Raw genomic sequence first — 26516 nt, 5'->3', positions numbered from 1 at the left:
TTTTCTCCTCACCAACCTTTGCCATAAAAGGCTCCATTAACCTTAAGATGGTAATGGGATGCTAAAGCTATTTGTTCTCCATTAATTATCTTAATAATGTTTCCAAAAGATGCCAATAATTTATTATGAAGAGTTCAAGCTTGCACTTTGAATTGCGAACACGTAGTACAAGCCGAAAAAACAGCCGGAAATTGATACTGTATAACCGTTTTTTAAAATAATAGCCAAAAATATATATATATATATTCTTTGTATATTATGTACAAAAGTTATACAGTTTATATATTTTTTCGGCTAGCTAATATAAATAATTTCTGACCGATAATAATACCCCAAAAAGCAGCTAAGTACAAATTATGTGGGCCATGGACAAATGATGGTGATGGGCTTGATTTGTTTAAATTTTATGGGCCCATGTTATGGCCCACTTTCCTACCTCGCATATTTTCTATTTTCAAGGAATTCTTTAGCTTGTTAGGACTGTCTTCTTTAAAATATATATTTAACAAATTTCCATAGTTATCTTATACGTATGGTTGCCTTCGATGTGCAACAAATAGAAAGATCAATTCTGAAATATGACGCATGATCTTTTCCTATTTTTATTTATTTATTTATTTGAGTTATTAAAATTGACTAATTTTATAAAGTTGTTCGATAATTTTTTTAACAATAACAACAAACCTTAGACAGACGTACCTAATGATAAAGAATATATTTTCAATAGATCCTCGCTCAATATTTTTCTTAACTAATAATAATGGACCTTCACAGACAGCATAAATTCTACTACGATTTCAGTTTTAATAATTATTCTTAGCGAATTATATAGGTTTGTTGACTTCTACTCCTTGAACTCCAACAGAACTCGAAAACCACAGAAAACAAAAAGGATTGTAAAATATATCTCAGAGAGAACTCTCCTAAAGTCTAGATAGGATATTAAAATTAATTGCCCAGATAATATAAGCATATACATGATATTGAAGTTAATTGTTTTCCTCTGTTTCAAATTGTAATTTATTTCAAATATCCTCATTAAGTTTAGTGACAATTTAAGAAATTAACTCTAAGAAACAATCCAAAACAAAATGTGCTGAACTAATAGCACATAATAAAAGTAAAAGAAAAGCAATATGATAAAAAAAAATGAAATCAGTGAATACGGCAGAGCTCCCGCTATGCACAGGGTCCAGGGAAAAAGTGGACCACAAGGATCTTTTGTACACAGCTTTACTCTGCATTTTTGCTAGAAGCTGTTTCCGCGACCTCCTGGTCACGAGGCAACTTTACCAGCTCCCCTTCTCCTTTTCTCTATATCTTAATCCTAATAATAGTTATCAAGGAACAAACATTGAGTATGAATATAAAGATATTTAAGTAGGGACTCTACAGATATCAAACTTTAGCCCATAGTTGTAGAAGAAACTTTTCAAGATACAAAGCAATCACTTTGCAGTATTGAGTACGAAGAGTATATCTCATTTTAGAAGAGGTATTAAGAATTATAGCTTCAAACATAATTATATAATCTGGGATTCTCAACTATCTACAAGTCCCCTTTCATAACTAGTTTCTTATCTGATTCCAAGTAGAGTTAACACAAGCAGGTATTTAGCTCACTGATGCTTCTTTCGGCCTCGCTTTGCCCTTGCTTTGATATCTTCTTTCTCAGATTTTGAACTGAATGATTCTATCTTTTGAACAGTTTTTTCTTCTATATGACTGGCAAATGTCACTCTTGGCCGGTACAAGGGCTGCAGGTTATACATTGAATTAGTAAATGTAAGTAAGTAGGATTGAAATGCTAATTTGGACAGGATTAAAAGTTGATTATGCTTAAAGTTGTAATAGAACATGCACTGGTTAATTACCGGGACTCTGCAGTGATAATGGAGCTCGTTATTCATTTGGCTAAGGCGTTCTTTTGCTAGTTGTTCTGCTTCCAATGCCTTCGTACATGCTTCTTCAACCTCAAGCTGAGTGCAACAAAGTTACATGAGATCATGCTTTTATAAGCTTTACAGTCATTAAATGGATAACATAGAACAAACATCTATTTTCTCTCACAGAAAGAAAGAAGACCAAACAAGAAAGTTTACGAAAACAAAGGCTAAGCTTCAAGTAATAGGGCTACAATTTGGTGCACTGGATTGGGAGGAACATTTATTTTCTATCTCACTGGAATTTGAATCATTCAACTATGAACAGAATTAGATAAATTTCTCTTAATTTAATTGACATGAACATATAAATAAATGGCTGAACAGAAGGGGAAAAACTAAAGTATCACATGAATTATCAATTTGGCAAATTGATGATCTGAAGAAGCAATATCCAATTTGTTTCACACCAATATGCAGGACCCTTTAGGCTTAAAGTACCACTAGAAAACAAGTGTTATACAAAACTAGGGAAGATATTGTGCAGAACTAAGAATCGAATATTTCCAGTAATTGAAGCTTAGGACTACCTTGAATTGGTCTTTGACGTGACAATTTCTGAAAACGAGAATTTTTTTTTGGTAAAAGAAAACAAGAATTTTATCTGACATAATGGGGAATCATTTTGCACTATGTTGTCAAAGTGGATCAGTTGATGAAACTCAAAACAGAAGATAATTCAAAGTTTTGAAAAAACAATCATCCACAACAACAGGGCGCTTGCTATGAGGTACTTTCAGGAGTAGACATAAACATAACTAAAGCAGCTGACCTATGCAATTCGGGACACATGAAATGACAAGTAATATGAATAGAAATGTATAAGCATAACGTGACAGTAAGAGACACAGTTATCAAAAGGAGTAGTTAATCTAGTCTTTACCTGAGAAAGTGGTATAGGAGCAAGGTCGTTTTCACTAGAAAGGTGTTTCTCCAAGAAAATCCGCATATCAGCCAACTCCTTCATCAATCCCAGAGCAACTTCTTCAGAATCTTGCATCTGATTTGTAGAAAATTCAAATGCTCTCTCAGCATGCAGGCGAAATGATGCACAATTCAGACAGTTACACAGACCTCTACATCCCCTAGGATTTCTCTTTAATATCCCTTTGTTGAGAAGATCAGGACGAGTAACCAAATCATATGATGATTCATTCAGAGTTGATTTCTGATGACAAATAGCTGGTTCAAGGCATCCATTTTTGTTTGGAGCATCACCAACACCCATGCAGTCTCGTCGACAACCAATAGGCTCAGATTCTGAGATTTCTTGTATGGACTCCTTGCATAAGGTTTTGGTGGGACCATCATTACTATATTCTGAGAGATCCGATGGTTCAGTGGAAGAAGATGCTTTGATCAAAGCAACTGCTTCAACCGCACTACTCTCTTCATTGCTATCTGCCAACAAAACCTTGCAGCTGCTTTCTTTAGTGATAGGCTCAGGTTCTGACATCTTGAGGAAAAGCTCCTTTCCTACAGTGCCAGTCGGTTCACAGCAATTTGAACCTATTACTTCAATCAAATTGCTAGCTTCTTCATGACGATCTACCTTCAAAGTCATGCGATCACCTTCCGGACTAACAGGCCCAACTTTTGGAACTTCGACCCCATATTCACTTAACAAATCTTCAAGACTGATAGGCAAAAGGTTTGTGGTATCTACTTTATATTCTCCAGTTGAAGTTTCAGGACTTACATTGGAGCTTGATGTTACTCCTGGACAATTTTCTCCAGTATTAAAATTATTGATCTCATTATTGAGACATTCTGGTTCTAACTTTTCTGTAGTACTTGTATCAGTACACTTTGTTTCTGATTTTCTTTTGATTTCCACGTTAAGTAAAGTCTGTGGATAGGAAATGTCATCAGGAAACACTGAACTTGGCTTCTTATTGAATGATTCCGCAGCAGAACTTAAAATTTCCATGGGGAGACAAGTATTTAAGCAATCACTCACATCATTGGCTGAGATGCTCTTGGGTTCCAATGTCTTTGTCTCTTGTTCTTTAATTTCATCTTTCATATGAGAATATTCTTTATTCGTAGGAACTTCTTTACTCACGGACATCAAGGGTTGATTGCACTCCAAGTCCCTCTGAAATTTAGTATGTCCATTTTCACTTGAAGCACCTCCTAAGAAACATGAACACGGTGGTTAGCCCACAAGCATTGGTTTTTCATGGGAATCCATTTTAGATACACCTAATATATGCACCTAAAGGAGTAGAAAATGTGACTTACCGGAATCACTTTTTGCAACATCCATCAGAAATGGGAGCAGTCTTCTGTAGCTAACAGAATTTACAGCTTTGAACACCTTCAGCCTAGAGCAAGGATTTAGAGCCTGTAAAAACAACAATTTATACAAATTTTAGAGATACTCAAACGATCTTTTACAACACATAGCTATTCAGAGCTTTAGTGATATTTACCAATTTATTCCTCGAAACACTGCCATTTCTCCCAGGGCTCGAACTAGACTTCTTTACAATGAAGCCATTTCTTCTATCTGATGGATGACCAACAAAAAATTTCTGTGTCTGCTCAGCATTATGTTCTATGCTGGTTCCCAAGTTGCTCACATCAGCTTTACATAAAATGTCAGCATCTGGTGGTGTCGTCTGGACACATTCTTCCAATGCATCAGGATCAAGTCCTCCCACCTTGGTAAACACTTGAGGATCTACTCGAGTCTGGCTCAAAACATCAGGGACATCATTGAGGTCCTGCGGGTTGCATGATATATTGACCTCAATCTGCTGACCTTCAACATTCCTTAGCAATTTACTGACATCAGAATTAGCACCAACATGTTTATCTTCAGAAGTAGAACCATTACTAGCCATTGATTGCAGATCAGGTTTCTGATAACTCAAAGTTGGATCGTCAGACTTGGATTCCATATCACATATCTCAGTTTCTGAAACATCTACAAAAAAGAAGCATTGTCTTAACTCCAGTTACACTGAAAAACTTGGAAATATTGAAAAGTTTAATCCCCTAAATCATCATTTGCACTAGGAAAAACAAAAACTTAAAAAGATACCAGAGTACTCTCTCGCAGCTTCAGTCAAATATGGTAGCAATCTCCTGTAGCTAAATGAGCTTGGAGCTATGAACACCTTCCGTCGCAAGCTCGAAATCACAGCCTAGAAATTAATTAATTAATTAATTAAGAAAGTAAAAAAAGAAAACTTAATCTAACCAGACCAGAATTTGTCCTTACACAATCAATATGTATGCCCGATATTTTCATAGCATGGTAAATAACTAGTAAATTGTTTACAATGGATACCTTTGTTAAAGTAGACACAAAGATGCACTATCTGACATTATACAAGTTGTAGAAACTTTTGAAAGCTAGAAACTCAAGTACACACACATATGCGCACTATCTAAAGCAATCTCGAACTCACACCTAGATGGATTAGGTTAACAATGAAAAAAACAATCAAAGAGAAAATTCTACAATCTTATTGATTAACGAATCAAAGTTATCCAATACAATCATGCTAAGTTCCCAAAAAGGTAAAAACTTAATTGCACACGAAATGTCTCTTTCATAAACACATTTATCACTTAACCATTATTAAGTGAAATGTATTTTCACTTTAATTTAAATTGCCAAGATTAAACTATCTGGTTTGGTGTAAAATACCAAGTTCAAGTAAGTTTTTACCTAAGATAAATTCCTAATAGATTGTTAATCAAATTATCTCTACTCCTGGTTAAAATTTCACAGGAATCATACAATTTATATAAAATATAAGCTAGCTAACTCAGACACATAATATAAAAAATTAACTAAAATTAATATGCAGTACGCTAGAATGAATCAAATATCTTACTGAATTACTCTTCTGAACACCTCCATTCCTATTTCCATTACTCTCAGTACCAATTTTACCACCTCCTTTTTTCTCTTTTTTCTCCTGGAATAACGGCGATTCGCTTTTCTTCAAATCATCATCATTTTCTATAACAACTGAAGGTGAAGAAAACACTCTTCGAGCACGAAGATCCTTGACAGGCGTACGCGACATTTCACACAGATCCGAAGAACCTTCTGGATTCTGTACGATTAGCATTTTGAGTTTCTTCACAGGTGGAACCAGTTGCTGGAGCTGGTGATCGGAACGCTTGAATTTGGCCGAATCGACCCGAGCTCGACCCGATCTGTTACAGTGCAAGTAGATCTGAGATTTGCTCCGTGTGAATTGGCCTTCCATAATGGAACTTCCTCTTCCTCTTCCCCTTCCGCCTTGCTTTCTTTTCATTTTCTTTTTTGGATTGTGAGAGCAAATCGGCAGAAAAATTTCTTCTAGTGAAATGAAGCTATGGAATTAGGGTTTTAGGAAAATGAAAGAGGAAAAAAGGGAGTGTTATGGCGGGAAGCTGGAGTTTCGTTTAGTTTTATTATTATTATTGGCGGGAAATAATTAGCGGGAAATAGTTAGCGGGAGTTTGTGGACCCTCTTTTGTCAAACGGGCTGGATCATTTCAAAAGGCCCATTAAGAATTTGGACGAAACAGCAAATTTCATTTGTAGCCGGCCTGCGCAAACAATTATCATTCGCTAGCCATGAATTAAGCCATACAGTTTATAGCCCCAAACAAATTATAATGGCTAGCCTAAATTGGTCTTCTCCACATACCGACAAATATTATTGTAAAGCCTAAATCGTTCATCCACGTTCTCATTAAAGTTGCCGCATGTTCCTTAGGCTACTGCTTGTTTGATCCAGATTAACTTCATCATCCATCTAATTTTCTTATTTTTCTTTTTGAACAAAATCTCCTGTTGGTTCTCATTAAACAATTGTAAAGCCTAAATCATTCATCCACCGATAGAAAATATGTGACTTGGCCATGATTAATTTTTGTCATAACCTCATCATGTTTGATTTTTGCTTTTGTGCCACGCCAAAACTAATAAGAAGCAAGTTTAGGAGCTGGAAATATTATGTGTTATTCACTTTGAATGAGGGCTTTATATACACAAAGTACTTGTAATTAATTAATTGATTTCGTTGATGCTACCTACGAAGTTTCTGTCTTTTTCGAGTTGATGGTTAAAGACTCAAAGCCTCATGTATTGCAGACCATAATAACAAGGGGAAATACTTTATACTCTCTGCGGTTTATTTAGCTATTTTAACACGAAATTTAATAAAGAAAGAAGTATATTCAAAACTTGTAGTCTTAAATATGTCATGAATTTTATTTTTGGATAATAGCGTACGGGATTCATTAATGATACATTAAGGATATATTGTAAAATGCACGATACACTTTATATATTATTTTTGGATAATAGCGCTCGGGATACATTAATGATACGTTATGGATACATTACAAGATGCACGATACACTCTATATACAAAATTTATGCAACGTATATACTAAATAGACTATCACTATACAAAACATATACTAAAATAGACTGTCACTATACAATTTATATACAATAGACTGTCACTATACAAAATATATACAAAATAGACTGTTATTATACAAAAAATATACAATAGACTGTCATTATATAAAATATATACAACATAAACTGTCACTCTATAAAAAATATACAAAATAGACTGTCACTGTACAATTTATACACAATAAACTGTCACTATGCAAAAAATATACTAAATAGACTGTCACTATACAAATATATACAAAATACACTGTCACTATACAAAAAATATACAAAATAGACTGTCACAATACAAAAAATATACAAAATTGACTGTCACTTTACAAAAAATATACAAAATAGACATTTTGGGTTATTAGATGTAATGTGTTTGGGCCGGAGGGACATTTTGTGTCAATGGAGAAAAACACGGGCTATTAAAAATTTCAGGAGGGTATAGAGGGTCATTTTCTCAATACAAAATAGGTGAGTCAGCTGAAATTATTTGTACTTATTAGCCAGTATATAAAATATATATACTTTTTATATATAAGTATAAAAAGTCAATAAAATATATATATTTTTATATATAAATATATTATATATAAAAAGTATATATATTTTATTGACTATTATTTTTGGGAGCGATTAAGAATATATATTTCCTAAAAAAGAATGTGACCCATATGCCACTAGTTCGGACACTTCATTCAGGCGTTTCCATAAAAGGGAAAGGGCGAGTCTTATTCGTTTGGACATTAAATATTTATAAATACTTGTTTGTTTATCAAAATTTGCAAATATTAAACTTTTGTATTTGAAATACCGATGCAATATTGAAATATTGATTTGAGGTGTATTTTAAGTGAATTTTGCAAGTTTGATACATTATGAGCTTGGTTTTTATTCAATGCCCAAATTTATTGATGTTAACACCAGCTATGGTTAAATGTCATTGTACTTTCTCGTAAGTATTGTAAGTTTGATATATTATTGGAAAATGTCCCAATAAGTCTCAACTTACCAACCTCTAGCCATTAGTCATAGACTTATCAAAACTAGTCAAACACACATATAAAAATTGAAAAACAAAATAAATAAGGTTATTTTTCTCAAAGAATCACATGCAAAAATTTTCTTCCATATTTTAAGCGTGACTAGCAATATTAGACGCAAGACGGAAAGGAAATTTCATGGATGAGGTAGCAAATAAGATAATGAAATACAAAATAAAATACAATATTCCAAAAATCTAAGCAAAAAAAAAACCTTTTTTCAATGGATATAGTTGAAATTCATTGAAAATATATAGATAAGTCAATATACAAAATTTGAGGAAGATTAGAAGTGATTTGGACTGGTTTTGTATCAAAATTCGTAATTAAATCGAGTTCAAAAAATTCTTCTGCGACACATGTATCACGCATGTATCTCACACACAGGTATACATGTGATACACAATTGATACAAATATGATACATATGTGATACACAAATGATACACAGTGTGATACACATCATTTTTTTTCATGTTCAATTTTTTCTTCGAATTTTTAATTTATACCACCTCAAAACTTCACCAATTCATCCTAAAACTGAGATTCAATAAGATGTAACCAATCTATTCTAATAACACCCACTCAAAAGAAAGCAAACATTTGATTTTTTTTTTGCTACAAATAGCTAATTGGCTAATATTAGTAATATTTTATTAATTGATCAATTTTCATAATGAGCTACTTATAAATGGATATAGCTGATAGTTTCCCTATATTATTCGCCAAATGTAATTACATGTGTCACGACCCAAACCGATGGACCGCGACGGGCATCTGGTACCTTACTCAACCGAGTACCAATGTAACTTATCTTTCTTATTACATCATCATAGGTAAGTGGACCACAAGGGGAGTCATGAGATAATCAGAGTAAACATGAGGGAATACCCGACATAGAATGACCCAACCAGATATAAAAACTCATATTTGTGACATACGGGCCTATAAGGCCAATGTGATCCATTATATACTTAACATATAGGCCGACAAAGCCATACAAATATCCGTATATATGACATCTGTCTACAAGCCTCTAAGAGTACATACTTATCATAAAGGTCGGGACATGGCCCCGCCATACCAAACAATACACGTCTATATTATACTGACCAAACCAGCAACTCCAGAGCAAATGGAGCACACCAACATCTTCCGCTGAGCTGATAGCCTACTTGGAGGACTCTCGACCTGTCTATTGGGACCTGCGGGCATGAAACGCAACGTCCCCAGGCAAAATGGACATCAGTACAAATAATGTGTCGAGTATGTAAGGAATGAAAATCAGTAAATAATAGACAATAGACATGAGAGAGACATGGAGTAAAAGACTATACATGTATATCTGAATATCTCTCTGAATCATTTAAAATTATAATGTCATGCATATGTGTATAAATGTCATACCATGCATGGATATATGCGTTCATAACATCATCAAGCCTCTGAGGGCATCCCATCATATCATCTCGGCCATTATGGGCAAATCATCAACGTCTACCAGCTGATCAGGTGATGGTGCGTATATAACGCCGTAATCTTTTTTCATATCCCATATACATATAATATTTATATATACGCGTATATAATGCCATATAGTCATGGGTCAATGTACATGTATAAGTGCATGAAATGCATAAGAAATACGTTAATAAGATTTCTCGGAATGTCATAAAAATTAATATGCCTTTCGGATAAGCTTTATCAAATACATATTTTTTTAAGACCCATGAATAAAATATATAATAATAATTCACATGGGGAATTAAGAATATAGACACCCCTAGTATTTCTATGAATATAGTCATTTATGAAAGTTGCGTATTTTGCTCGTTTTATTTGTATCATTTGGATCATGCCAAAAGGAAAGAAAAGATAGCCTTAACATACCTGGAGTAGGGAAAAATCCATATGGTATTCTTGAGAAGGATTGCACCGTACTCCCCTAGAGTTGCAAAATCCCGTTGTTATTACGCAATGCAATTTCGTATGAATTTCTTTGCAAATCTAAGACTGCCGTCACTATAGTAGCATGAGGTATCATATGAACTTCAAAAATTTTACCTATATTCCTTGTTTTTCCTTTCTGTATATTCCTTGCCAAAAAAATGAATTTGATCATAATCTTGTTGTGACTTTTGCTGAAGCTTTCATCCGTATCTTTGTAATTTCAAAGATTGGAATTATGCCTTTTTATTTTGTGAACTAAGAAAGGCCTTCTTAATTAGATCTTTACACCCAAAATGAGATATGGATGTAGTAGTGCCACCACCTCCTTAGGCATAAGATTGTTGGCAACTTGTTGCCACACTTACATACCCCCACATGTATAGTTTCCCCCTTATAATTATCCAACAAGTTTTACTTAAATATTTATCTACAAATCTAATAATTAACCAATTACCCACATAATTAAGAATTATCTCAATTTACTTAAAATATTACTCACTTTTAATACACTTTATATCACTTACTATCATGACCATGTGGTACCTTGTATGGTACTAGTCCATAAATACCGGGTATTTTAGCTCGGACCGTATTTTATCCCAAATTGTCAAACTTCGAGGAAATTTATTTTTTTCGATTTGCTTGCACTCTTACCTTCACGAATTTACTCATCACTTGTTTGAAATAGCATAATACTTATAATCTCAAAATAATCCCATTTCCGAACTTACGTCGATTAACTTTACGATGAAACTTTAACACACGAAAATGCGGGATGTAATATATCATTTTCGAGCTTCCATCAATTTACTTATGGCGCACTTTCACGTACGAACACATGTGGTGTAACATTATTCCCCCCTTTGGAACATTCATCCTCGAATATTGACTGATGCACTTATCATTCTCATAACCCATAGCTTTTGCGAATACTTTAATACTCTCCTTGTCATTTAGGTAACTGTTTTGTGAATAAATCCAAAGGCCAGGGCATTCCCCCCTTTAGGCCTCTTTCCCACACCATGGCTTGTGATCGGAATCCTTCCAATCTCGTAACTGTTGCTACCTTCTATCATGCAGCCTGTACGATACTGACCTTGTAAGTGCACCTATGCGACACCTCTCTCTTTTTTCCTCGAGCTTTTAGCCAATCTCTAGGCCTCACTTTGTAAACATATACAGAGCTTGATAAAATGTCTCTCTGGGTATCTATAGGTATACTGAAGTTCTTCGCTCGGTACTTTGTTGAACCTACGAATATTACTATACCTTATTTCATAGATTCGTTTATCCATTCGTATGACTTTACTGCATCTAGCTGGGTCATACTATACCATGACTCTTACTTCGATTTATCGTTACTGAGGTCTACGACCAAATTCTAGGTTACTCTCGTTGCTTATCCTATATGCATAAAGCATGTCGTTTAACGCTTCTTCATTATTGTTCATCTTAAGACTGGTGGCCTAATCTCATCTCGTACTTTGTAACTTTTATCCATCCATTGTCGATTCACCTCAATGTTGATCTACAATCTTCCATAGATAACTTGAAACTTCTTACGTAATACATTTCCACTAGGGCTTATGTTGCATCGAGGATTATTTGAAGTAATTTTCCTGATCCACTTGAGGGCGATACTGTACTTCAATAATCATATTTTATAGCATCCCAATGTGATTCACCTTACGTAGGTATTTTAATTTCGTACAATTGTGAAATCCTCTTCAAATCATTACTCAATCGAAGACCCGAACGTCATCCTTTATCTATCACAGTTACACTTTTATTCTACTACAAGGGAAATATTCCACCTCTGCTACTAGTCTTAGACTTCTTGGAGTTCATTCAGGCTATACTGAGCTTTCTATAACTTAGAGAAATCATTAGCTCTCTTATTTTCACGGGATTAATCCCAAGGACTTATCCATTTTCATCATCTTCTCACTTGCCTTTTCTTATCCTCACTCTTGTGTTCCTACAACCTTGTCGCTCTACCATACTTTAGCTTGCGACCTACACATATCTATTTATACTACTTGCAACCTTCCTTCAACTTGCTTGCCCCATAGATTTCCTTATGTTATTCTGGAACATCAAGCGAGATATCACATCATCTCTAACTCTTCTTTGCTCTCCTGACTAGGCCTCTCAATACCTAGAAACCTTAGGCTGGAAGATATGCAACCGACGACGCCGCTACTAATCCTGGATACTGAATTACCTTATTTACCTTAAAATCTCGCATCACATCTTCTATCTCTTTCATGACCTCCATTCCACATAGGTATAATTCACATCCATAACTTCAAGCTCTACTATAATACTTGCACATATGTTGCATACACAATCCGATGGGAGCTTCATACTGACTTCTTATGAGGTTGGTACTCTTCTAATTGGCTTTATCGTATAGCCATTATAGAATATGGCTGTTGTACTATCTCTCTTGTACCTCTGATATTAAGGGTGATTCTGTAATATTCTCAATTACGAGGTCTACAATTTTCTGGGTCCAATAATCAGACTCCTGATTTACTTAGTTGATTAAACTCTTTAGTTTCCTCTTCCTTCTGATCAACCTTTATGTAGGCTTAAGTTATCTTCCGATCCGCGGCTCAAGGCGTTAGTTATTACTTTAGCCTTTCATGGATGCTATGGAATATCCAGGATACAATCTTCTAACAATTCAATCCTTTGTCTATAACCTGGACTCAATTCTTTCTTTTAACATATACCGGAGTCTTCTACGGCTGTATGATTGTCAACATATATGCTGCATGGATAATACTCCGAACTCTTAAGTGCGTTCATAACGTAACTAACTCTGGATCATTGATCGAATAATTCTTTTCGTTCATTCTCAGCTTTCTTTAAACGTAAGCTATTACTTTTCCTGGTCTTTCTGCCCCTTTGTTGCGTGCATTCTTAGCTTATCTTAGTTCCCACGCATGCCAGAGTTTTCGTGCAACTCATATGATCTCGAATATTATTTTTGATTTTACTTCCCGTTCATTAGCCACGGTGGGTTCCACTTTCTTTTGGAGTGCTTACAATGTTGTTGTGAGATTGTTGTTACACAGCCATTTCCTCTTTAGGTCACTGTGCTTAGGTTGAAGCATTTTTCCTTATTTTCTCAGCTAGTCTTTCGTTGTAGTACTTAGGTAAGACCCTCTGCCTCTTGTAAAGCTGCGAGCTTATTGCATCGTATACTCGACGGAATTTTTGATGTCCTTCCTCGCTTATAATTATCCGTAGTTACTTACCTCCACGCCCTTGTGCTTGTAGGGTTGCTTTTGAACTGATATTTTGACTGTCTTCCTAGTGGCACTCTCTTTTATTTTTGTAACACTCATATGGTACCTTTAACTTTCTCAACTCTTATCTGAATATATCTCAAGTATTGCAATGTCATAACTGTGAGGTTGAATTTACTATATTGGGTTTTACTATGTTTATCTTGCACGATCTGCTGATTTGTCTGCAACCTCTTGTCTAGACATAACTAGGCTCTTCCTGAATCAATTATTAACTACTCGTTAGCCTATTCCTATATAAATATTCTGCGTAATCTTTCTTGGGTTATTTCCTTTGTCTTAACTTATCTCTCGCACTGGCTCCTTATTTATCCATAACATCCCGGGTAGGAACCTTTACTTTCTCTCTTTGACATAGTGTTTGCATAATGTTCTGGAATCGTAGCATATTTGTAGGCTTTGAATAAGTGCAATCTCATCCCTTTCTCTTTTTTATCGCATTCTTCCTTTACTATTTCATAGTTACTAGAACCACTTAATTCCGACTTAATGCCACATCACTCCATATTCCCCCCTTTAGGGGAGTGCTAAGATTTAGTGTTACGATGAGCTACCTATAGATGTTTTATCTCTTCATCTTTGGCGTCTTTTCACATCATCGATGACCTTTAATCGCCTTGCGGTAATCCTTATGTACCAAGGATAATAAAATTTCTTACTCGCGAGGGAGACACCTAGTGTAACTGGCACACACAGTCCCTTAAGCTTGACTTTGCTCACACTGCTTACGTTAGGGAAGCGTCTTCCTGAATGGACTTTGAAAATTATTCTTTTGTCGTCCATTCTATTATTGTCGGAACGCAATCTCTGAAATTCTCATGATGCAGACTATTATCAAATCACTCAGTTCCTAATTCATGTTTAGTTTATCTTGCTCACCAGTTCATACTGATTTCTGTTACTCTGGGGTCTAACTTTTCCTTCCGGTAGTCGCGTTAGAGTCACGAACTTATTTCTCGAAATGAGGATATGACTTTATGGCCTATACTCTACGATTCACGACAAGGAAGGAATAAAGAAAATAAGACTAGTCGTACGAAGGCGGAAAGGAGGGGAAGGTCACCCGAGAGGTTCGGTTGCTTGACTTCATAGAAGGGGCTTTTTTATTGTCTCAAGGCCTGTCACATCTCGTCTTTTCCTTTACTTGACTAAAGACTCTGTAATACTGTCATATTTTTGATCTACCGTTGTCATCCATGTATCATATTTTACTCATAATGCTTCATTAACTCTCTTCTTATTTTCCTACTAACATTTATGTCTATCACTTTATTCTGAAAACTCCAACGAGACATTCTTTTGCTTTTAGCTCCCCTTGTTCCATCCCCTGGCTCTTCGGGTTGCCTAACATTCCCGTTCTACTAGGGACGGGAGCTACACTAAGGTAATATTTATCCCTTCAAGGCTTCCAGTGCCTATCTTTGTAGTACTCATATCTAGCTGTACTATTTTGGAGTGCACCATCTGGGTGTCTCACAAGGAGATTTATCAATATATTTGCAATATCCTTTGGAAATGTCAGCTAACGCTAACAATCCATCCACAATTTTGGGTTACCCTAACCCCAGCTAGATCCTGATATCCTACCTTCTTTTATACTACTTCTGTTAGCCCCCATAGGGCATAAATGAGATGGGTGTGGCCAGTTGTACATACCTATATTATAATTGAAGGTAACTCAAAATGTTTATATTTCTCTACTTGAATTGCAAATACTGTTAATCTTCATTAATTGGGTACCTGGTACCATTCTTCATCTTGCTTCTGTTACTTATTGAAACTTGTATCTACCTTCTGAACCTCTCATTGCCTTTCACCATAGGGGTGGATAGATATTCATGCCTTAAGACTCCTTTTCCAGAAGCTTACACGTCTTAGTAAACACACGATCTACTGGAGACCTTACATTTACTCATCATAAGCATAAAGCAAAATCGAGTTCCTCTGACTCAACTCTTCCACAACCGCATTCAATCCCTTACCAACCGTCTTTCTAGGTATATGCATCGTCGTATTATGAATAAGATAGAGTTTAGGAGTTCGAATTCTTACAACTTAGCTCTACCACACGATCTAGAGTAAGAAGAAATAATGACGGTCCTAAATGCCGTGTAGCCTCCTGCTTATAAGTGTGGTGTACAACACACCCATAAATAAGACTCTACTAGACACGACTTGTAGACTCCCTAGGACAGAACTGCTCTGATATCACTTTTGTCGCGATTCAAACCGATGGGCAGCGACGGGTACCTGGTACCTTACTCAACCGAGTACCAACGTAACTTATATTTCTTATTACATCATCATAGGTAAGTGGGCCACAAGGGGCGTCATGAGATAATCAGAGTAAACATGAGGAAATATCCGACATAGAATGACCCAACTTGATATAGAAACTCATATTTGTGACATACGAGCCTATAAGACCAATATGATCCATTGTATACTTAACATATAGGCTGACAAGGCCATACAAGTATTCGTATACATGACATCTGTCTACAAGCCTCTAAGAGTACATACTTATCATAAAGGTCAGGACATGGCCCCGCCATACCAAACAATACACGTCTATATCATACTGACCAAACAAGTAACTCCGGAGCAAATGGAGCGCACCAACATCTTCCGCTGAGCTGATAGCCTACTTGGAGGACTCTCGACCTGTCTATCGGGACCTGGAAGTATGAAACGCAGCATCCCCAGGCAAAAGGGACGTCGGTACAAATAATGTACCGAGTATGTAAGGAATGAAAATCAGTAAATTATAGGCAATAGACATGAAGTAAAAGACTCGACATGTATATCTGAATATCTCTATGAATAATTTAATATTATAATATTATGCATATGCGTATAAATGTCATACCATGTATGTGTATATGCATTCATAACATCATCAAGCCTCTGAGGGCATCCCATCATATCATCTCAGCCACTGTGGGCCAATCATCAACGTATACCAGCTGATCAGGTAGTGGTGCATATATAACGCCGTAACCTTTTCCCATATCCCATATATATATATAATATACATATATACGCGTATATAATGCCATATGGTCATGGGTCAATGTACATGTATAAATGCATGAAATGCATAAGAAATACGTTAATAAGATTTCTCGGAATGTCATAAAAATCAATATGCCTTTTGGATAAGCTTTATCAAATACATATTTTTCTGAGACTCATGAACAGAAGATATAATAATAATTCACATGGGGAATCAAGAATGTAGACACCCCTAGTATTTCTATGAATAGAGTCATTTATGAAAGTTGCGTATTTTACTTGTTTCATTTGTATCATTTGGATCATGCCAAAAGGAAAGAAAGGATAGCCTTAACATACCTGGAGTAGGAAAAACTCCGTATGGTATTCTTGAGAAGGATTGCACTGTACTCTCCTAGAGTTGCAAAATCCCGTTGTTATTACGCAGTGCAATTTCGTATGAATTTCTTTGCAAATCTAAGACTGCCGTCACTATAGTAGCATGAGGTCTCATATTAACTTCAAAAATTTCGTTACCTATATTTCTTGTTTTTCCTTTCTGTATATTCCTTGCCAAAAAAATGAATTTGATCATAATCTTGTTGTGACTTTTGCTGAAGCTTTCATCCGTATCTTTGTAATTTCAAAGATTGGAATTATGCCTTTTTACTTTGTGAACTAAGAAAGGCCTTTTTAATTATATCTTTACACCCAAAATGAGATATGGATGTAGTAGTGCCACCACCTCCTTAGGCATAAGATTGTTGGCAATTTTTTGCCACACTTACATACCCCCACGTGTATAGTTGCCCCTTATAATTATCCAACAAGTTTTACGTAAATATTTATCCACAAATCCAATAATTAATCAATTACTCACATAGATAAGAATTATCTCAATTTACTTAAAATACTACTCACTTTTAATACACTTGATACACCTCACTATCATGATCATGTGGTACCTTGTATGGTACTAGTCCATAAATATCGAGTATTTTAGCTCGGGCCGTATTTTATCCCAAATTGTCAAACTTCGACGAAATTTATTTTCTTCTATTTGCTTGCCCTCTCACCTTCACGAATTTACTCATCACTTGTTTGAAATGGCATAATGCTTATAATCTCAAAATAATCCCATTTTCGAACTTACGTCGATTAACTTTACGACGAAACTTTAACACACGAAAATGCAGGATGTAATATCTCATTTCCGAGCTTTCATCAATTTACTTATGGCGTACTTTCATATACGAACACATGGGGTGTAACAACATGTCAAATCACTTCACCCCCTAATCTTACAATTTTTAGACCAATTGGCCTCTAATGTCTATTCCGTTATCATAGTACTATAAATTAACACTTTTGGCATTTGTGTCCCTTAGTTTGATACTGAATCTCTTTCTCTTATGTGGGTAACCTTTTATTCACAATTTATGTTACATTATATTGTTGGCTAAATCCGTTCAACATCACTCCTAACACTATATATATATATATATATATATATATATATATATATATATATATATATATCCGTTTTATATAAAGTCAGTACGATTTTTCTCAAAATTACTCACCTTTAAAAAGTGTCCTTGCACCTCGTATATATTTATCTTTCTTTTATCACTTTTAACGTAAGATTTTGTTCGACACCCACTAGATACGCGCTCACTTAATTGTTGATTTTAAAAATTATTGATATATCATAATGTATATGGTTAAAATCGGACCTGCTCGATTTTTACTGTTTGACTGAGACCGGGAGTTTACATCAAAGGACGACTCCGAAGTAGATCGGATCGAGGCACGAAGACAAGGTACCGAGATCGGGATTCGAGGCACCTGCCAAGATCGAGGCCGATAGCAATCGAGACCGAACGAGACAAGTATCGAGCAATACCGAAGATTGCGTAATAATGAAAAAGCGAGATATCCGCGACCGGTCGAAAATCATAGCGGAAATCTCGGAACGGATCGAATCAAGAATGGTTGTTTAGTTAATCATGAGATTTCCTTCTGTAATTAGAATTATACCATATATAGAATTCCTCTACTATATAAAGGAGAGTTCTAACCATTTGTAGTCACGACTGATAACAAAGCAATATAATTTTCCTCCTCGCTCACACTCTTATTCTTCAGCTTATTGTGTTTTTATTGTCCTTGCATCAATCAGATTGAGGATACTTTAACTCAAGGGTTTAGTGCTACTCAAATACTGGTTTGATTTACTTCATTGTATAATTCTATCTTTATTCTTCATATTTATCAATCGGTATTAAGTGAAATCATGTGTCCTTAAATCCACATTATAAGTTTAATTGTTATCTAATTTTGAGGGTAAACAGTTTGGCGCCAACTATGGGGCTAAGGATAATAGTGATTGCTTAACACTAATTCCGATAACACACACTACTTTATGCTTGTTCTTGTAAGTGTTTTTGTTTTCAGAAAAAACCATGTCAAACTCACAAACAATACCCACACACGGTAATAACGGTTTCAGATTTCACGGGGAAAATGACAATATAGTCGCCCCAGAAATCGAGGTGCCTCAGGCTGATATCGAGGGAGTACCAATTTCAAACCCCATCGACGTCAGTTCACATATCGCCCTAAATACAAATTTGGGCGCTAATCCTGAAGGTAGCGTACGCATGGAAGGTTGATCTGGTGGTCGAAGTATGCATGACGGAGGAGATGGTGGAGTTAGCCTCCAATTGATATTTGAAATGTTACAGGCTCAACAAGCCGCTATAGCACAATTACAAAATCAACATCGAGCGCCGAGTGGGGTAAAACCTGAAGTCGTTCACAGGACTGAGCCAGTGCGGGAAAGGTCAAATGCCAATGAATCGGGGACTGACCCCGTCACTATGAAAATGTTCGAGGAGCTCACTAAATGAATTGAAATGGGAGAAAAGAAAATTGAGGTAAATGATAAGAAAGTAGAGACATATAACTCCCGGGTTGATCAAATACTGGGGCACCGCCAATTTTGAAAGGTATGGACTCGAAGACGTTCGTGCAGAAGCCGTTCCCCCCGAGTGCGGCTCCAAATCCCATTCCGAAGATATTCCGCATGCCAGAAATCCCCAAGTACAATGGGACCACCGATCCAAATGAGCATGCCACCTCCTATACATGTGCGATAAAAGGAAATGATTTAGAAGATGATGAGATTGAATCGGTTCTACTAAAGAAGTTTGGAGAAACTCTATCGAAGGAGGCAATGATATGGTATCACAATCTGCCACCTAATTCCATCGATTCCTTCGCCATGCTTGCAGACTCTTTCGTAAAGGCACACGCCGGAGCGATAAAGGTTGCGACTAGGAAGTTGGACCTCTTCAAGGTAAAACAAAAAGATAACAAAATGTTAAGGGAGTTCGTATCTCGGTTTCAGATGGAACGTATGGAACTACCACCAGTCACAGACGATTAGGCTATTCAAGCTTTTACTCAAGGTTTGAACGATCGAAGTTCGGTGGCCTCGCGACAGCTAAAGCAGAATTTAATTGAATATGCGTAAGTAACCTGGGCCGATGTACATAATCGATACCAGTCGAAGATCAGGGTCGAGGATGATCAATTAGGGACTCCTTCCGGTTCCGCTTATCCGATCAGGCCCGTTGGAAGAACTCAGAGAGATATCGACAGAGAACCTCGGTCGAACAGAGACCGATATCAGCCATACAATGCAGATCGTAGAAACAGCGGCCCGGGACGCAATCCCATCCGAAATGATCGAAGGAACGATCGAGGACAGAGCTCTCGAGGGCTCATGAGCAAAAACGATTTCGATAAATGTACCGATCCCACAGAGGCACCACGATTATAAGAATACAACCTCAGCATCGACGCGTCAGGTATTGTGTCAGCTATTGGGAGAATCAAAGATACTAGATGGTCCAGGCACCTACAGACCGATCCATCCCAAAGGAACCCCAATCAAATATGTAAATACCATAGTATGCATGGTCACAGAACCGAAGACTGCAGACAACTAAGGGAGCAGGTGGCCCGTCTATTCAATGAGGGTCACCTTCGAGAGTTCTTGAGTGACCGAGCTAAAAATCATTTTAGAGACATGGATGCAGACAGAAAAAACGAGCAGGAAAAACCACAACGCGTGATTCACATGATCGTTGGTGGGATCGATATTCTACAAGGGCCTGTTTTCAAACGAACTAAGGTACAGGGAAAACCAAACTCTAGACTATACACCATAAGGCACTTTATCATTCAACGATGAGGAAGCAGAAGGAATCTCACAACCCCACAATGATGCATTGGTAATCTCTATCCTTGTGAATAAAATTCAGGTTAAACGTGTTTTAATTGATCCAGGAAGCTCAACCAATATTATTCGATCGAGGGTTGTGGAGCAGCTCGGCTTACAATACCAGATCGTGCCCGCAGCTTGAGTTCTGAATGTTTCAACATGGCAAGCGAAACGACTAAAGGAGAAATCATTTTACCAGTAAATATAGATGGGACTATTCAAGAAGCCAAGTTCCACGTGATCGAAGGCGACATGAGATACAACGCCCTGTTCGGAAGACCCTGGATTCATAATATGAGGGAAGTTCCTTCAACACTTCACCAAATGCAGAAGTTCCCAACACCGGATGGAGTAAAAATGGTATACGGGGAACAACACGCTGCCAAAGAGATGTTCGCGGTCGACGAAGTGATACTGACATCGACACTTTTATCAACAAAAAGATCGGAATCCAAAGGAAAATATGAAGCTAAATAGCAACCACAACTACCAGCCCGACTCAATCGGAGGAGCAGGGAACGGACGAGGACAATGACTACTGGATCCCTCGATCCTTCGTAATCCCCGAGGATTCTGACGAAACCAAATCGACGGTCGAGGAGCTAGAGCAGGTCATACTGATCGGGCATCTACCCGATCGAAAGGTATACCTGGGAACGGGGTTAACCCCCAAGCTCAAGGAAAAACTCATTAAATTTCTTATCAATAATATGGATTGTTTTGCTTGGTCCCATTTAGACATGACATGGATCCCGCCGAAATCGCTACACATCGACTGAGCTTGGACCCGAGGTTCCGCCCAGTAAAACAAAAGAGAAGACCCCAGTCCGAGGTAAAACACCCATTCATGAAGGACGAGGTAACCAAACTTCTCAAGATATGATCTATTCGGGAGGTAAAATATCCCGAATGGTTAGCAAACGTAGTCGTAGTCCCTAAAAAGGGAAATAAACTTAGGATGTGTGTAGATTATAAATATTTGAACAAAGTATGTCCTAAAGACTCTTTTCCTTTGCCGAATATCGATCGCATGATCGATGCCACGTCCGGACACGAGATCCTTAGTTTTCTCGATGCCTACTCCGGGTACAATCAAATATAAATGAACCCGGAGGATCAGGAAAAGACTTCGTTCATCACAAAGTACGACACTTATTGTTATAATGTAATGCCGTTTGGACTAAAATATGCTGGTGCCACTTATCAACGCCTAGTAAATCGAATGTTCGAAGAACAAATAGGTAAGTCAATGGAAGTTTATATTGACGATATGCTAGTTAAGTTTCTGCGAGCAGAGGACCATTTGACACATTTGCAGGAGACCTTCAATATACTAAAGAAATACAACATGAAACTCAACCCGGAGAAGTGTGCATTCGGGGTCGGCTCGGGCAAGTTCCTCGGCTTTATGGTATCAAATCGGGGTATCAAAATCAACCTCGATAAGATCAAGGCGATTGAAGACATCACAGTCATGGATAATGTTAAGGCCGTACAAAGATTAACAGGGCGCATAGCCACCCTAGGTCGATTCATCTCAAAGTCTTCAGATAGAAGTCACAAATTCTTCTCGCTGCTCAAAAAGAAGAACAATTTTGCATGGACCTCGGAATGCCAACAAGCATTGGAAGAATTAAAGCGGTACCTCTCGAGCCCGCCACTGCTTCTTACTCCAAAAGCAGGCGAGAAACTCTACTTGTACTTAGCAGTCTAGGAAATCACGGTAAGTGGAGTCCTAGTTTGAGAAGAGCAAGGTAAGACATTTCCTGTTTACTATGTTAGTCGAACTCTAGGCGAGGCCGAGACCCGGTACCCACACTTAGAAAAGTTGGCGCTTGCCTTAATAAGCGCATTTAGGAAATTAAAACCATATTTTCAATGTCACCCAATTTGTATAGTGACCACTTATCCTCTTCGCAATATTTTGCCTAAGCCCGAACTCTCGGGCCGATTGGCCAAATGGGCCGTCGAAATTAGCGGGTATGATATCGAGTATCAACCCCGAATGGCCATGCAAATTTGAGCTCATCGGTTGAATACGACGAAATTAGCGCGGGGACTATCGTGCAACTTTCGAGGTCAGTGATCGAATAAGGCCACGCCGAAATAAACTCCACAAGTCTTACCTGGGGTTGGAGGAATAAATATATCGAGTACCTAAAGAACGGAAAGCTTCCGTCGGATCCTAAGGAATCAAGGACTCTACGTACGAAAGTCGCACGATTCACATTGACCGAAGATGGAACACTATATAGAAGGATGTTCGATGGACCATTGGCGATATGATTGGGTCCCGGAGACACCGACTACGTCTTACGGGAAATTCACGAGGGAATTTGTGAAAATCATTCCGGTGCCGAATCATTGGTTCACAAAGTCATCAGAGCAGGATACTACTGGGCCAATATGGCAAAAGATACAAAGGAATTTGCTCGAAAGTGCGACAAGTGTCAAAGATATGCGCCGATGATCCACCAACCTGGGGAGCAACTCCACTCGGTCCTATCCCAATGGCCGTTCATGAAATGGGGAATGGATATCGCCGGCCCTCTACCATCGGCCCGAGGTAAAGCTAAATTCATTTTATTTATGACTGACTATTTCTCTAAATGGGTTGAAGCACAGGCCTTCGAAAATGTAAGGTAAAAAGAAGTTATCGACTTTATCTGGGACCACATCATATGTCGATTCGGAATGCCTGCCGAGATCGTATGCGACAATAGAAAGCAATTCATCGGCAGCAAAGTAACAAAGTTTCTTGAAGACCACAAAATCAAAAGGATCTTGTCAACGCCATATCACCCCAGTAGGAACGGACAGGCAGAGTCAACAAACAAAACCATCATTCAAAATCTAAAGAAAAGGTTGAACGACGCAAAGGGAAAATAGAGAGAAATGTTGCCCGAGGTCATTTGGGCGTATCGAACAACATCAAAATCCAGTACGGGGTCAACACCATTCTCTTTAGTATATGGCGCCGAACCTCTAATCCCAGGTCGAAGTCGGGGAACCTAGCGTCAGGTTTCGATATGCAACGGAAGAGTCGAATCACGAGGCTATGAATACAAGTCTCGATTCGCTAGATGAAAAACGAGAAAGCTCCCTCCTTCAATGGCCGCACAGAAGCAACGAATCGAAAGGTACTACAAGCGAAGAGCCAATTTTCGACATTTTAGAACAGGGGACTTAGTATTGAGAAAAGCTAACCTCAATAATCGAGCCCAAATGAAGAAAAAATCGGCCCAAATTGGGAGGGACCATATCAGATCCTCGATATTGTCGGAAAAGGATCTTACAAACTCGGCACAATGAACGATGAATCGTTGTCAAATAATTGGAACGTGTCACTCCTCAAACGATATTACTGCTAAGGTACAACCTTTTATATTTTCATTTATATTTTATACTAACTGTTTGCAGGTGTTTAATCGAAGACATCAAAGGATCCTTCAAACGCAGTCCTTAGGTCTGAAAGCAGGCGTTGCACTCTTTTTTCCTTAGACCGGTTTTTATCCCAAATGGGTTTTTCCGACGAGGTTTTTAACGAGGCAACCATTGTTTGTGCTAACTTAGTGCAATTCAACATTATCCGAGGCTCCTTTACAATCAACCTCGAATACTGGGGGGCATCACCCTTGGATAGTTACAAGGAAAATACTTCATGTCGACAGGGTCTCGATACGTAAATTTTGTAGAGAACCAAACGGTCAAATGAACCGTGTCCGTGTAGATTACTCGAGCCCTAATGGCAAAACATGTACGCATGTATAATTTATTGGAAGAAGTATTTTTCCTTACCAGATACCCCATGTTTTAAAATTTATACTTTGCAATCACATACTTATGATCTATGGTGGAAACTGGCTTAAGGGCCGATCACAATTGAAGTTCAAACAATTTATCCATACTCGGGGACTGCCGTCCAAAAAACCGACACGATCGAATTACTAAACCTCGATATCGTAAGACCTTAAAAAGGCAATCCTCCATTTTATAGGCCATGGCCACCCCACTCGGGGACTGATACTTCGAATAAGTTCGAAGTATAACAAGGGAACAAGCCCAAAAGGCGAATCCCAAGTTAAAGGCTACAGCCAAATCAACATGGTTCGAAGACATCCGATTTCCGTTATTAAATAGGCCTTCGAATATTTTCATAAACCGGTTAAAAAGGCTACCCTCGGCCAAATTTCTAAGGGTATCGATAATATCGACCCTCGAAAATCCTAATGGATATATAAAGGCGTTCGAGCTCTCGAATAAATTCTTTATTTTATGCTAAGGCACTGCAAAACAAAGGGCTCGATAATATCGACCCTTGAAAATCCTAATGGGTACGGAACCCATCGAACTATCGAGCAAATCCTTTATTTTGTGTTAAGGCACAATAAAATTTATATAATTAAACGATAAATTTATCAAGCCGAAAAGGGGGAGAAAACCATTCTTTTTACTATGGCCGTATCGGCCTAATTTAAGAGCCTAAAAGGCCAGTTTATTTTTGAGTTCGAAGAAATCATCCTCACTCAATTAAAACCTAAGGGTCACCCTATTCCGAGTTCGATCAAGTACTCACCCGATTATAAAAACTACACTAGTTCGGTTTCGATCAAAATGCCTAAGCCTCGAACTTATGAACAAACTTTCACAAGGCATAAAAGAAATAAAGACAATTCGGAAAGGAAATAGATCATTATATATATGAATATTTACAAGGTCCAATCGGGATCCTATACAAAAAGATCAAAAGTGAAAAATCCTAAGGTTCTTGATCTCCTTCGGGGGCAGCTTCTTCTACATCGAGGTCCTCCCCATTCTCGGACCCGCTCTTGCTGCCATCATCATCATCGTCATCGGAAGTGGCCAACGCTCCGGATTCGGCTTCATGGTTTCTAGCCTTTGCTATCCCATTGGTAAGATCAAAACCCCGAGCGTGAATTTCCTCGAGGGTTTCCCTCCGAGATTGGCATTTGGCGAGTTCAGCAATCCAATATGCTCGAGTGTGAGTAGACTCATATGCCTCTCTCGCCTGGACTTGAGCGGCTTCAGCATCGGCCCGATAGACGGCCACGATCACATCCATCTCGGCCTTTGCTTTTTCGGCTTCATATTTGGCCTTGGCAAGTTCAGAAGCCAACCGAGCCTCAAGCTCCTCTATTTTCCTAGCTTGAGTCAAGCTCCTCTCTTTCATGCCTTGACGTTGACTTTCGACCGATGATAATTGGGCTCGAGCAGTCTCTTTTTCTGCATCAAAGTAGTCCATACCTTCTTTCCACCCTAAGGACTCCGCCTTTATTGTGTCGACCTCCTCACTGAACTGCTCGACCCTCTTAATTTTCTACTGCAGCTGTGAGATTGAAATATTAGCCATCGTTCCCGAATCGAGCCCATGAGCTTTTAAGATTTTCATTACCTGCTCGATCAGATCTGTCTAATCTTGGTGAGCCTTGGCCAACTCGGCTCGAATATCTCTGATCTCTTCCTCTTTCTGCCTACTAAGAAGTTTGAGGGAATTTCTCTCCTCCGAAAGCCCTCGGAAGTCAGCCTCACA

General features: G+C 37.7%; 2 protein-coding genes across 3 annotated transcripts; both read right to left on the bottom strand.

The window, feature by feature from the left end:
* Nucleotides 1-1396: 1396 nt before the first annotated feature.
* Nucleotides 1397-6329, bottom strand: LOC104118547 (uncharacterized). Of its 2 annotated transcripts, XM_009629816.4 has the most exons (8): nucleotides 5795-6329; nucleotides 4993-5095; nucleotides 4379-4875; nucleotides 4188-4290; nucleotides 3904-4079; nucleotides 2827-3792; nucleotides 1875-1979; nucleotides 1397-1757 (listed from the first exon to the last, which is right to left on the bottom strand). In XM_009629816.4, exons 1-8 carry the CDS (start codon nucleotides 6221-6223, stop codon nucleotides 1620-1622), a joined length of 2517 nt encoding a protein of 838 aa, XP_009628111.1. In that variant the 5' UTR covers nucleotides 6224-6329; the 3' UTR covers nucleotides 1397-1619. The 2 variants fall into 2 exon arrangements, with proteins under 2 accessions (XP_009628111.1, XP_009628110.1); XM_009629815.4 differs by having other exon boundaries at nucleotides 2827-4079.
* Nucleotides 6330-25724: 19395 nt separating this feature from the next.
* LOC138898336 (uncharacterized) lies at nucleotides 25725-26228 on the bottom strand. Its single transcript, XM_070184396.1, has one exon. It carries the CDS (start codon nucleotides 26226-26228, stop codon nucleotides 25725-25727), a length of 504 nt encoding a protein of 167 aa, XP_070040497.1.
* Between the last annotated feature and the right edge of the window lie 288 nt (nucleotides 26229-26516).

The sequence above is a fragment of the Nicotiana tomentosiformis genome, chromosome 9, assembly GCF_000390325.3.
Source record: "Nicotiana tomentosiformis chromosome 9, ASM39032v3, whole genome shotgun sequence".
NCBI classification, from domain to species: domain Eukaryota; kingdom Viridiplantae; phylum Streptophyta; class Magnoliopsida; order Solanales; family Solanaceae; genus Nicotiana; species Nicotiana tomentosiformis.
This window is presented reverse-complemented; position numbering and strand designations above follow the sequence as displayed.